Raw genomic sequence first — 14,948 nt, 5'->3', positions numbered from 1 at the left:
GAGTGGAGGTGGGCGAAGTACTCCTATAAATCAAATGTCTTTCAGTAAGTCCTCAAAAAGAAAAAGAAATCCCTTGGTACATCTGAATCAACAATTAATATGCTGTACATAAAGGCAGGCGAAGAAGAAAAGGATGGGAAAGTAGATGTCCTACACTGTTCACTGTCCTAGAATGCCTGCTACTTACACCCGAGCAACGTGGCAGGAATGAGGCCAGTCATGTGAAATCTCCTCTCACGATAAAGGAATCCTTTGGCGCCACCCTAAGCAGAGGACAGTGATTTCATCGAGAAGTGTTTGCCCCAGATGTGTGTTTGGGTTTGGCCACCTAACTCAACAGGAATGACACAGGGCTGACATGAGTGACCTGGATGATGTACACAGGAACATCTGCCAAACACTAAGTGCCAGACGCTGTGTTCAATGCTTTCCACATAAATCGTACTTAATTCTCACTGTTTCTCTCCAAGAAGGTTCCATTACTCCTCTCCTTCCCTACATCACACAGAGGGAGCGGGGATTTGGATGCAGGCATTTGCACGCAGGCCCTGGGGTGCAACTGCCTGGACAACCCCCTGTGCTGTTTCCATGCTGCACTGCCCTGAGAAGCTGCGCCCTAGAAGCAAAACAGTCACAGCCCCTTCAACTCCGCTCTGCTCTGCGTTCAGAATGAAGGGGGTGACAAGGAGCTCTAGTCTGCTTCTAACTGAAAGATGAGCGCCCCTCGATGATTAAAAAAGTAAAGGGAGGAAAGTGGGCTGTCAAGATCTCGTAAGAATGTGCCAACACACATTTGCTGGCTGGTAAGATGCAAGCTCATCACTGTTTTGTACCATAAGGACATCTGCTACCAATTAAGATTTTTCTGAAAACCTCCCACACGAATATGGGGCCTATGGCTATGAACAATGCTCCCTTGAAGGTAATGATTCTAAAATAATGTGATCATGTGATAAAGTACTTAATTTCCCTAGTGAGGCATGATATTTAAAAAAACAAAAACAGCACCATCAAGGAATACCTTGGCTTTCCACAAAAATCAGCATGCACTCAGATACTAAAGTTAACATTAAATTCATCCATTAGCTATAAAACACAGCTCCTGCTTAGGGGTGAGAAAAGAGAATGTATAATTTTCTTTTAGCATATCCTAAACTTCAAAGTTTTTTCTTTGCCTTGAGATTAGTAAAATATTTTCTTAATCTGCACAAATATGGAAGCCATCAATGTGGATTATGAAAGGGAATCCATTCTAAACACTAGGACTGTAACAAATACATATTTTAAAATTTTATTTCTTTTGATGTTAATCACACAAATTCATCAAACGATTAATCTTTCCCAAGGCAGCAGATGGAAAAATGTAGTAATTTAACCAACCTTTCATTATAGCTGGCCACCACAGGGGCTGGTAAATATCACTCTGAAGAGTGGCAAATGTTTTGTGGTGCATCAACCACTGTGATGACTAAAGAGCCCCCGCCCAGAGTAATTTTTCAAGGCTTTCAACTTCAGTTAATAAGTCCATTGTTTGCAGTTTTCACTGTCACTGTCACTGTGCTGTCACAGACACGTACACGTAACAGTGGTGCCAACAGAATCCAGTACAAATAAGGGACTCCCAGCATAGTCAGCGTAAATTCTCAGTATTTCACTTCCTAATTCATGGGAATAAACTAGTCAGCTACACTTTCTGACTGATGCTGAAGCTGAAGCTCCAATATTTTGGCCACCTGATGTGAAGAGCTGACTCATTTGAAAAGACCCTGATGTTGGGAAAGATTGAAGGTAGGAGGAGAAGGGGACGACAGAGGATGAGATGGCTGGATGGCATCACCGACTCAGTGGACATGAGTCTGGGTAAACTTCTGGAGCTGGTGATGGACAGGGAGGCCTGGCGTGCTGCGGTTCATGGAGTCACAAAGAGTCGGACACAACTGAGCGACTGAACTGAACTGAACTACACTTTCTAAATCAAGAGATGTAAGTGCTTGGCAATTTTGAAACACAAAGAAGTAAATAACAATGCTATATAAGTTTTTTTTTTCTAGTTTCCTATTAGCGTATGTACTACCCAATGCTTCTCAAACTTTTTTTTTTAGGTTGCAGGACTTTCTTATTCCCAAACAAAATTTTATACAGTATTTTAACATATGAAATAGATAAAAGCAGAAATGAGGAAGCATCTCTGTAGAACCTTAGAGCTTTCTCTAACACAGCATGAAAAGTATTGGTCTTGGCCATTTTCCAGATCACAGACTAAAATTCTCAAATCAAACATCTTAAATTAAGGTCTTGTCAAAATTAAAATGAGGCAAGGCAAGAGCTACAAAGTTGGTTACAAATTTCATTACAGATAACACAAAGGAAAAAAATTTACAAACACAGTCACAAAAACCTCTGACTTCAATCTTTCAGTTTTTAAAATTATTTTTCTTTCTAACCTTAGAGTAACTTAACGATAATTCAGTAACCTTTCCAGTTTTATTTCAACTGCCAATTACAGTAGGATTAATTCTGCTATTATTTTAAATTGAATATATATGATCCCATTTTTAGAGAATTATCTGTTTGCCCATTCATCCAACCACTCAGCCAAATATGCCCACAATTACAACTTCTTAAAGTTAGTAATGATGAGTATTCTTAGATGTCAGAAAGTTGACTATCTTATTCTTTATATTTTTTTCCTACCTGAATTTTCTATAAACTTCATTTTTACAAAACAAATTCATTACTCACAAAAAATTCACTTCACAAATAATTACAACAAAACACCAAACATAAAAATCAAACTTCTTTATTTTTGAGACAACACTTAATACTAAAATCTATGTGCTTCCTGGGATATAAGAAAGTACTAAACAATTATTGCTCAAAATCTTTACTATCTTGTTGGACAAATAAGACTCAATAAACAAGAAATAATCAGCACCCAACATAAATAAGAACAGATCTGACAGTTAAACTATGCTATGGACCTTAGACCGCTATTAGTGTTCACACACACACACACACACACACACACACACCAGTACTGCTGCTGCTGCTGCTAAGTCGCTTCAGTCATGTCCGACTCTGTGCGACCCCATAGATGGCAGGCCACGAGGCTCCCCCGTCCCTGGGATTCTCTAGGCACAAACACACACACACAACAGTACACATTCCCCCAAAAATATGTGAGTAAAAAGATGACCAATCTCACTCATAAATTTAAAAATAAAATTAAAACACTGAAATGGCATTTCACATCATTCTGATTTTGCAAAGTATACAGTTTGATAATCTACTAGGGGCCAATGATTTCGAAAAGTACCGAAGTAAGAAAACACATCCATCTCTCATTGTCTTGAGTTTCCCAGGATTGATAAAAATAGGCATACAGAGAAATATTTCACTTTTTACAAAATAAATAGCGTACAATGATGGAAAGCAATTAGCTCAGAGATGTTTTCATTTCTGTGACACAGAGAGTGAAGGAAGACAGTCTCACTATGTTTGGAATATATGCTGAGGCAGGCTTTTAGAAGCACCATTTGGCAATTTCTATTCAAATTTGAAATATACATGTATACCTTTTCGGGATTCCCTGGTGGCTCCATGGTAAAGAATCCACCTGCCAATGCAGGAGACATGGGTTCCATCTCTGGGTCAGGAAGATCAACTAGAGAAGGAAATGGCAACCCACTCCAGTATTCCTACCTGGGAAATCCCTTGGATGGAAACTGGCGAGCTACAGACCATGGGATCGCAAAAGAGTCAGACATGACTTAGTAATAACTAAAACAACAACAACATGTATACCTTTTAGGAATTTATTCTAAAGGAAAAATAAGAATGGGTAACATTTACTGAGGCACATACTGTGTATGTTCCAGGTACTATTTTAAGCACTTCTCATTTCATCCTCCTAATAATCCTATAATTTTAATCCTATGACTAATAATCCTATTAGTTCCACTTTAGGAATGAGGTAACTGGAGAAGGCAATGGCACCCCACTCCAGTACTCTTGCCTGGAAAATCCCATGAATGGAGGAGCCTGGTAGGCTGCAGTCCATGGTGTCGCTAAGAGTCGGGCATGACTGAGCGACTTCACTTTCCCTTTCATGCATTGGAGAAGGAAATGGCAACCCACTCTAGTGTTCTTGCCTGGAGAATCCCAGGGACAGGGGAGCCTGGTGGGCTGCCGTCTATGGGGTCACACAGTCGGACACGACTGAAGTGACTTAGCAGCAGCAACTGGACTGAGAGAAGTTATAGAACTTTTCCAAGGTTCTACAGTCACTGAGTGGCAAAGACAGGATAGAAATTCCGGCAGTCTGACTTTCATTCATCATACTGCACACACGTGTAACCAAAGAGGCACAGTAGATGTAAAGATGATTACAGCGCTGCCTGTGACAGAAAAGAACAAGAACAAAATAAAATGTCCCTCAATAGGGGTGTGCCTGAATCAAGCACAATACATCTAGACAATGAAATAGTACTACTTTAAAAGGACTAGATGATTTAAATATGGAGACACAGAAAAACCTCCACATTACACTAAATGGAAAAGGCAGACTTAGAACAGTATGTAAAAATGAAATCTATACGGACCTTGACATAAAGAGAACTAAATGTATCAATTTTACTCTCACTTTCCCCAGCACTCTCAACCCCACTAAAACCAGCAGGAAAAGAGTTTGCTTCAAGTATGGGCAAAAAGAACAAGAGGAGAAAAACCACTAAAATTTGAGAACTAGAAAGCAGATGGACAGGAGGTAACTGATTTTACAGTCCTTAGAAAACTAACTCCCACTAAAGTGATGCTGGGGAAAGCTGAGAAGCAACTCCAGTTGCACTGCAAAATTGCCAACAGGCTTAGGAATTGGTGCCAGCTCCCTGTGGAAGGGAGAGCAAAGAGTGGCTAAAGTCAGAAGGCTTGGTTGAAAAAGTGCTTAGGCAGAGGCAGGTCCCTAGATCCCCGCCCTGACTCCTCACACTCAGTCGCTGTCCCTCTCTCCCTGCCAGAAGACCAGAGGGCCATCACTGTGCAAAACCAACTCCCAGAATCTAGCCTGCAGGAATGCCTTAGGAGCCCAGACTTGAACTAAAATGAACACCTGTCGAGAGCAAGGAAAAGCGGTGACTAAAATATGGAGACTAAATATGGAGACTAAAAATAGGTTGTTCTTAAATATTTAGGCATTAATATTGCCACTAAGACTGAGCCTGGACTGTTGGTTGGTCTGTGGCCTAAGACCCAGGAACATCTTACACTGTTTGCTGGTGAACAGTTCTTTAGCTGCACTTTTCATACGAGCAAACCACTCTACCGGAATCTACTAAAACCAAACTCACGGCCATAAAGATAAAAAGGGTTTTTTCCCCCCCTCCTTTTTAAAAAAAATTAAATAACTTTATTTTTTATATTGAGGTATGGTTGATTTACAAGGCCAAAAGCTTAGAGGCCCCCAAACGAGGCCAAGAAATTTTAGACAACAAAAGGGGGTAAAGGTGGAAAGAAAGGCTGAGAGAGTTACACAAAAAACCACGGGCTTTCCACGATTTCGATTTCTGAACTCCAACATGACTAACATTTTGGGTGGCCAATCCCGTTTTGGAGGATGCCCTGTGCCCTGTAAGACACTTTGCAGCATCCCTCCAGTTAGCACCTCCCCCCAAGCTATGACAAGCCAAAGTGTCTCGAGACATTGCCAAATGCCCCCTCAGTGGCAAAATCACCCCCGGTTGAGAAGCACTAGGCTAAACCCAGCTTCGTGTTAATGTGGAGAAGAAGGACATTGGGAAACAAAAGTGTTTCTAACAGTCCAAAGTCCTGATGAGGCCCACCTTAGGAAAGAGGCCCTCTGCGACCACACCCCTCACAGGAGAGCCTGGGGCGTGCCCGCAGCATCCTGTGGGTGCTCTCCTGCCTCTGGCCCAGCCTGTGCTTATGGCTCTTCTGTGCCAGATGGCACCAGAGTCCACTGGCACTAAAATAAGGCAAGATATTTTCCAGCATTACCCCCGATTATTGCCTGAGATGGTAAAGAATCTGCCTCCAATGTGGGAGGTCTGGGTTGGGAAGATTTCCTGGAGAAGGGAATAGCAGCCCGCTCCAGTATTCTTGTCTGGAGAAACCCATGGACAGAGGAGCGGGCTACAATCCAAGGAGTCACGAAGAGTCGGGCAGGACTGAGCAACTAACACTTTACTAATGCTCTAAGAATCTCTAAGCAGGTCGTGCTGTCTCCTCTGGGGCCTCTATCTGGCCAGCATGCTTATATTCCCATTAATGTGTGAAATCAGTAGTGCCTCTGTAAACGGCATGCTATCACCTTCTGTATAACAGATGGAACAAAGTCCTAGAGTGTCTTTTTGAATGGAAATTTCCCATGCTGCCTACCTTAACTGAAGACCTTAACCCAAGACTTTTTGTGTTCCTGTTCCCGAAACTGCTGTCAAGCTAATCTTTGATTCTGTACTTCCAACCCTTTGGTTTTAATGAAAGAAAGCTCATTCAATCTGCCTTGCTAGTTAAAATTAAATTAACCTGACAAGTTTCTTCCCACTGCCTCAACTCTCTTTATAGCATGAGGCTGAGCAAAATAGCACCTTACTCCCAAAGCAAAAAATTACACCCCAACTAAAAGCCCTTGCATGCATGATATGTAGCTTCAGTCATATCTGACTCTGTGTGACCCCATGGACTGTAGTTTGCCAGGTTTCTCTGTCCATAGGATTTTCCAGGCAAGAATACTGAAGTAGTTTGCCATTTTCTTCTCCAGGGGATCTTCTTGACCCAGGGATCGAACTCGTGTCTCTTGTATCTCCTGCACTGGCAGGCGGGTTCTTTACCACTAGCACCACCTGGGAAGCTCAATTCCCATTACAGCGTGAGGCTCAGCGAAGTATCACCTCCTTCCCAAAGTAAAAAACTATACCCCAACTAAAAGCCCTTGTGCTGTGCTGTGCATAGTTGCTCAGTCGTGTCCAACTCTGCAACCCCATGGACTGTAACCCGCCAGGCTCCTCTGTCCATGCGGATTCTCCAGGCAAGAATACTGGAGTGGGTTTGCCATCCTCCAGGGGGTCTTCCCAACCGAGGGATCGAACCCAAGTCTCCCACATTGCAGGTGGATTCTTTATCATCTGAGCCACCAGGGAAGCCCATTACAACACTGTAAAAAATACAATTTACTATCTGTCATACATCATTAAGTGATAGGTGTTATAGTACAGTATCTTCTTTCCCCATTACCCCCAGTCAGGTACTATCTGTTACGATGCCAACTTAGAATTCAATATGGGGAAAGATCTTTGTTTAGCCTTCTCTTCCATCCTGAAAACCTATTCTGTTTGTCTTTCAATCCTTTAGTGTACTTACTCACAGGCGAGGAGGAATTTCTTAACCTTATTCAATGCACTTCTAGACATAAAAGTTACATCTGATATGGATCTTTTATTTGGGGCACTGTTAGGACTGATTTGTATCCCACCCCCAAATTCACAAGTTCTAACCCCAATGTGACTATCTGAAGATGGGCCTTTAATGAGGCAATTAGGGTGAAATAAAGTCTTAAGGGCACAGCCCCAACCTGTTACATTGGTATCCTTATAAGAGGAAGAAACACCAGAACCCACTCTCTGTCTTCATACACAGAGGAAAGGCCAGGTAAGGACGCAGCCGCCTGCAAGCCAGGAAGAAGAGTCTCATCAGAAACCAACCCGGATGGCACCCTGCCCTTGGGATTCCAGCCTCTGGGACTGTGAGAAAATGAATTTCTGTTGTTTAAGCCACCCAGTCTGCAGTATTCTGTTATGGCAGCCGAAGAGACTAACACAGGCATGAAATATCTATAGGAGAAGGACATTTGTCCTTTTCTATAATGGAAGTCATGCTTAAAGTTCCAAAGCCTGCCATACAGATGAATGCCTTCTTGGACGCGGCTGGCTATTGATGATAATAGATACTAGATTATGCTTTCTTCACTGAGTCCTCGTTCTACTTGACACCCCAGAAGGCTTTCTCTTTCCTTAGCAAAGCCTTATCCAGACCCCTGGTACTAAATCTCTGATTACAAAAGCTTTTTACTCCCTTCTGCCATAAAAATAAGAAACTACTATCAAAGAGTTGACAGTCTCCTGGAGATAAAAAGCACTCTGACTTTTTATAGCTCTTTTGCTGGACTCAATAGCAGTGAGCTGGCCTTCAGGTTGGCAGTCAGTGGCAGAGGCTGCCACACTTTACTCTTAGGTACCCTTCTCTGTGGTTCACTGACACACCACTGCAGCCTCCTAAAGACCAGAACACGACTCGTCTCTTAATGTCAGACTAAACAAGAATGAAAGCCTACTTTCATTACTCTGCTAGTCACAGTAACCGCCAATGGCAATTGGTGGAGAAGCCTCTCATTGTTTTGATTGTGATAGCACCCTGACTTAAAGCCACTCCACTTCTTCCAATCCTGTTCTCTCTCATCTTTAAGGATTGGAAGAAGTGGTCTCTCTCATCTTTAAGGGCTTCCCTGATAGCTCAGGTCTGTCTGCAATGCAGGAGACCCCAGTTTGATTCCTGGGTTGGGAACATCCCCTGGAGAAGGGATAGGCTACCCACTCCAGTATTCTTGGGCTTCCCTTTTGGCTCAGCTGGTAAAGAATCCGCCTGCAATGTGGGACACCTGGGTTCAATCCCTGGGTTGGGAAGATCCCCTGGAGAAGGGAAAGGCTACCCACTCCAGTAATTCTGGCCCGGAGAATTCCATGGACTGTGTAGTTCATGGGGTCGCAAAGAATCAGACCATGACTGAGTGACTTTCACTGCACTCATCTTTAATGTGGACAAGAACTTTCAAGGGACTCACGGAAGGCAGGGTTTGGGTTTGCTGTCTGTACATGACAAGAGAGGGTAGGAAGCTCCCTCTCCATTCCAACTAGGTGGTTACACCTACTACCCTGACTACAGCGTGCCACTTCTGCATTTCACACATTGGACAAAATGCACTCTTGATTCTTGCTAGGCCCCTGGAGCTGGCTGTGCCTTTGGAGTTGTTAATCACCGTAGATGGTAGCAGAAGTAACAGAAGTCTCTTGCTTCAGCTGAGTAAAATTACTAATAGTCCTGGTTATAAAATTTTTCTCAACAGAACTTCATAATGATGCTACATAGAGAAAGTTCTGGATGCTGCTGCTGTGTCAGGCAGAGGTCACATCCTTTTCCCTGGCCACAGTGCCATGTTGTCTTGTTTTGAAGACTGGATCCAAATTCAAAGACGCTCTCTTAAACAGTGCAGGATGACTTGATCATCTGAATAACTGCCTCAGTGTTCTAGCCCACTTTTGTTGTCATCCAAATACCTTCTCCCTCACCATATATATGAGACTATGACAGGGCAAAGGGTTCAAACAGTTAGGAATGACTGGTACCCCCAAACTGTTGTCAACAGGCCTAACAATACTGCCTTACTTGTGCATTTCAAGTCCACAGTGTGAGCAAATCCATCAAGACAAAGAGAAAAAGCCACCCTCGTTCCCAAGGGTCACTTGTGAATACTCAACTTTTATGTGAATCAAGCCATGCTCCACATGTGAGTAATTTCATGTGTTTTCAGAAGGAGTAGAAGCATATTTTGGCTTTTAACTGAAACAGTTAAGATATGTCATCCCTAGATTTAGGATCGCCTTCTCAATAAAGAGAAGACAACATACTTACATGTCAGATTGAAAGGAGGTTGGTAACACTCACACAGTCTAACTAGGCTGTCATTGTCCCCGTCACCAGGATCAGCTGGGAAGGTGCAACATCAAAATGAAGTACTGAACAATAAACAACCCATGACCTTTATGAGCATGAGAGGCAACCTATCACACAGAGCAGCCAAGGTGAGCTTCAAAAACCAGAAATCAGTGTGGTTTCTGATCACACGTAGAATAAACTTCAAATTCACAAAGCCTTACCAGGCCTGCCTGCTTCTCTGACCCCAGCCTGTAGTGATCCCATGGACTACAGCCCACCAGGCTCCTCTGTCCATGGAATTCCCCAGGCAAGAATACTGGAGTGGGTTGCCATTTCCTTCTCCAGGGGATCTTCCTGGCCCAGGGATAGAACCCGGGTCTCCCACATTGCAGGTGGATTCTTTACTGTCTGAGCCACCAGGGAAGTCCCATTTTCTCCTATGTTGGCTTATACGCCATGAGAAACTGTGAGCTTAAGGAAGGCAAAACCAAAAAGCAGGTCTATGACACACAATCAGTGAACCCACCCCAGTAATATTATCAGGGAAGATGTAGCAGATCTTTGTAAGGAGAACTAGCCTTGCACACAAATCCCCAACTGTGTCATTCACAAATAAAAATCCATTCCAAATGGACCAGCAGACTCTTTAAGATGAGGGCCTCTGGGCCTCTAAATAGGTACCAAAACTCAGCACCAGCTTATTTTTCTGTAGTTTTCCTCTTTTTTTTTTTTTTTGGCCACATCATGTGGCATACGGGATCTTAGTTCCCAGATCAGGATAGAACCCATACCCTCTGCAGCAGAAGCAAGAAGTCCTAACCACTGGACCACCAGGGAAGTCCCTGACCTCATATAAATCTACACACCGCACCCCCCCCCCCCCCCCACCCAAATATCCTACACTGGATGCTGAAGAACAGACTCAGTAAAATCCTCATATGAGCTCTGATGGTGAAATGAAAAGGAGAGAGAATTGAAGACAATCTAGAGTCTAAGTTATGAGTAAGCAGAAACTAGTCAGTCTTATTAGCAAATGCAGACAGTATAACTGAGTCTCCCTGTTGACACAGAACTAGAGCAGAAAGGGACAAGGTGGTGTTTGCAGAGGTGATGGGATAACTAAGTTCCTTGAGCTGCACCGCATCCTATGCAGCACATCCCAATCCTCCTTGAGGTCCTTTGAAATGGTCCCCTGTTCTGCATCTCCCCTTGGAGCTTTGCTACAACTCTATATGACATTAACATGCTCTGCTGCTCACAACATGATGCTCTTTCATTTCTCCTCCACATCTATTCTTTTTGTCTTTTCCAACACAGTAAGTGATACACCATGCATTCAGTAGCTCAAGCCAAGTATCTGGAAGGATTTTCAAAGACCTTTTATTATGGGCAGTTTCAAAGATTGACAAAAATAAAGAGAATGGTACCTATTACTCAGCTTTAGGGAGCAGCAACATCTTGTTATACTTTATCTACTATACACCATGCCCCAGATTAAAGAAATTAATTCTAGGTTCTTCCTCCCCCGCTCATACCTCACAGCCAATTCATAGGAATGTCTTAGCATTATCTCTCAAACTCATCCTGAATCTACCAATTTCTCATTTTCTCTATCTTAATGCAAGTCACCATCATTTCTCAACTAAACTCCTCTAACAGCCTCCTAATTGGTCTCCCTTGCTTCCACTTTTGCTCCCTACTTCAATCTATTCTAAACAGCAGCAAGATGAACAATAAGGAATCAGATCAGTGTGGTTTCCTATTGCATTTAGAATAAAGTTCAAATTCATGAAGTCTTTAATCAGGCCGGTTTGCTTCTCTAATCCTCTCTTGTGGCCACCTCAGTCCTGCCAAGCCCCACTGGCCTTCTCTACCTTCCTTCTAATACCAAGCCCATCCTGCCACAGGGCCTTTGCATGAGCTGTTGCCCTGGCCTGCGATGCTCTTTGCCAGACCTATACCTCACTGATTCTCCGCCATCTTTCAAACCTCTGCTTAAAGTCACATCCTCCTAAACACCTTCCCAGGCCACCCAATCTACAGTTGTTACACCACCATTTGCATTCTCTACTACCACCATTTGATATTTTTCATGTATCTTAAAAAAAATTTTTTTCCCCTCTCTCCCCAGCTAGGCACAGGGATGATATAAGATCTATCCAGTATATAGGTTCATTTCTCTTTCTTAAAACAAAAACAAAAACAAAAACAAAAACAAAACAAAACAAAACTAAACCCTGATTTTGTTCAGGTATCAACTCCTCCCCTGTGCAGCCATGGGCCTCAGGAAAAGCTGACCCTCTATCCTCCAACTTCAGGAAGTGAGGTGATTGACTGATGAAAATCTCATATACCTTGCTAGTGGCTAGTTCAGAAATGAGCCAAGGAGATAAAAGGCAAGGAAGAAAAGAAAAGAAAAACCCCAGCCTTTTTCTCTCTCTGGTCAGGAATGAAAAAACAAGTTGCCCCACCACACCTGTGAGAGGAACAAGCTTTAGGATGAAGTCAACATGGTGTATGCAGAATAGAACATGAGTCTTTGATGACATAGTTGAATTGCCTTGTCAACCCATCTGGGAATACATAGTATCTCTCTCTGACTTCCTTTTATGTGAGCTAATGAGTATCCCTCTTATTTAAGCCAGTGTAGGTTAGATTTTCTATTATCTACAGGTGAAAATACACTACACACACAGGGACTCTGTTTACTTGCTCAATGCTATACTCCCAGCACCTAGAATATGGTGGGCACTTAACAAATCTATGTTGAATGAATAAATTTAAGAGTCTGAAAGAATAACCAATGAAGGAGAAAGAATCCTAAAACAATTATTCTCCACTGAGCCCAATGACTGAGCTATAAAATGTCATTAAACCCTTAAGAACAGGCATCTACTTAAGCACTACTGAGTAAGCAAAAAATGCTCTTGGTAATGATTTTAAAATGTTGGCCTAACACTGAAATATGTCACCATCATTACAAAAGGAGAATGCCACTATCAAAAAGCGTGCATATTTTTGCAGACTTACAGGTTCTTGGGGTTCTGATTCTTCCCATGCTCCCCAACCATCATCTTCCCAGTTTGATTTACCTGTTTTGAAAAAGATGAAGAGTGCTTACTATGTAAAATATAGAGCTTAAGTTATTTTAAAAACGTTTCCTCTAAACATAATAGAACCAACCTCATATTAAGGAAGAAAACAACGGTAAACTATACTAGGTCAGGATTTTGCTATATGTAATAATATTCAGGAAACATTTGACCCAAATTTCCACATCTATGTAATAGTAAAAGTGTGCGAGTTAGTTGGATTTTAAGATATTGGACATCAAGTTTACCCACATTTAAATCAAACTGCAAAGGTGACTTTTTAAAAAATCTTAAAATGACAAATTATCTGTTACTTAATATATTAGACAAGTTAAATGTACATAGTGGCCAAAAACACACCTAAAATTTCACACAGATATCTTTAAAAGTGTTTTAATAAGATAATGTATCAAAGATTAAGAAAACAATTTTGAAACCAGATTGGTCTACGATTTTCCACCTTTTCCTGACACTCTGGGATTTCTTATACATGATAACACTGTCTTGGATTAAAATAAGATGTCCAACCACCACTGCAATGGGGAATTAAAAATCCCAAACTGGGGGCTTCCCTGGTAGTCACTGGTTAAGAATCTGTCTTCCAATGCAGGAGATGAGGGTTTGATCCCTGGTCAAGGAACTAAGATTCCACATGCTACAGGGTAACTAAGCCCACGCACAGCAAGTAGAGAAGGCCCATGTGCTGCAACAAAGACCCAGCACAAATTTAAAAAAAAAAAAAAAAAAAAAAAACCCCAAATTAATGAGTACATTTTTATATAATTATCTTTGAATTTATTTTATACCCTATCAGAAGAGAATGAATAAAACTATCATTTTTAAAGGAACTATTAATATTCTGAACCAAACACCAGATACTCTATATGTATTACTTTAAATTAAAAAACAAATCAAAGTTTCCCTAAGTGTGAAAAGAGCAGATAGTTGTCTAATTATAAGTTTAGCCCCAGAATCAGATTACCTAGGTTCATCCTGGATCCAGTCCTTATCAGCTCTGTGACCCAGAACAGTTACCCTGTATTCATAAGCTTTAGCTCTCTTACCATAACATCATGGAAAATGACAGTACCTACAGTTAGTGGGATTGCCATCAGCATGCTAAGTCCCCAGTGCCTGATACATAACAAGTTCTTTTTTAATATAAATTTATTTTAATTGGAGGCTAATTACTTTACAATATTGTACTGGTTTTGCCATACATCAACATGAATCCGCCACGGGTGTACACGTGTTCCCCATCCTGAACCCCCTCCTACCTCCCTCCCCATCCCATCCCTCTGGGTCATCCCAGTGCACAAGCCCTGAGCATCCTGTATCATGCATCGAACCTGGACTGGCAATTCGTTTCACATATGATATTAGACATGTTTCAATGTCATTCTCCCAACATAGTAAGTTCTTAATACCAGTCATCAGGATTTAGCTATTAAAATACTACAAAATATAAATAAAATATTGTATTTAAACCAATCAGCCTCAAAATTCTGGGGGAAGAAGCAACCTAAAAGATGGGACTGAACATGTTATCTGCTGACAGGAGGATGGAAGCAAAAAGAACTTCCACTTATCTACAATGTTCCAAAAGCTGCTAAAATCAACTACATATTAGATGATAAAAAAAAGTTACAGTCTGGTACTTGAAATCATTGCTCAATTAGCTCTGTGGCAATATCCCCATCTTTGGTACTTAAACACCAAATAGCTACTTTATAATGTGCCAAGCACACTGCTAGGTATAACATAGTACTAATCATTTATTTAACACTATGCAACTAATAGAAGATTTCCATACACACATCAATTGAACAATTTAACAAATGTTCTGTTAAATACCCTGCACCAAATCCTGTAGTAGAAACAGAGAAAAATACAAACATATGAACTCCTTTTCTTTTTAAAGAATCTGTGATCTAGTGTAGGAGAGAGACAAACAAGTAATCGTTATGGTGATGGCTGTAACTGACTACTATGGAAACTCAGATGAGGCCGTAAAAGAGACTAAAAACTACAGGGAGGAGTCATCTTAAATGAAATCTTATAAAAAGTGGCTAGAGGGACTTCACTGGTGATCCAGTGGTTAGGACTTCACTTTCTAATGCAGGGCTTCGGGTA

The 14,948-nt window shown here is 41.6% G+C and overlaps 1 protein-coding gene across 2 annotated transcripts in view; it reads right to left on the bottom strand.

Annotated features, from left to right (window-relative positions):
- RAB3GAP2 (RAB3 GTPase activating non-catalytic protein subunit 2) overlaps positions 1–14,948 on the bottom strand; it is a 103,276-nt gene that overhangs the window by 69,187 nt on the left and 19,141 nt on the right. For both annotated transcript variants that reach the window (XM_006055941.3, XM_025286086.2), the window contains exon 2: positions 12,754–12,815. In XM_006055941.3, coding sequence (XP_006056003.2) covers positions 12,754–12,815 — 62 coding nt within the window. The remainder of the gene's footprint in view (positions 1–12,753; positions 12,816–14,948) is intronic.

Source organism: Bubalus bubalis, chromosome 5 (genome assembly GCF_019923935.1).
Source record: "Bubalus bubalis isolate 160015118507 breed Murrah chromosome 5, NDDB_SH_1, whole genome shotgun sequence".
NCBI classification, from domain to species: domain Eukaryota; kingdom Metazoa; phylum Chordata; class Mammalia; order Artiodactyla; family Bovidae; genus Bubalus; species Bubalus bubalis.
This window is presented reverse-complemented; position numbering and strand designations above follow the sequence as displayed.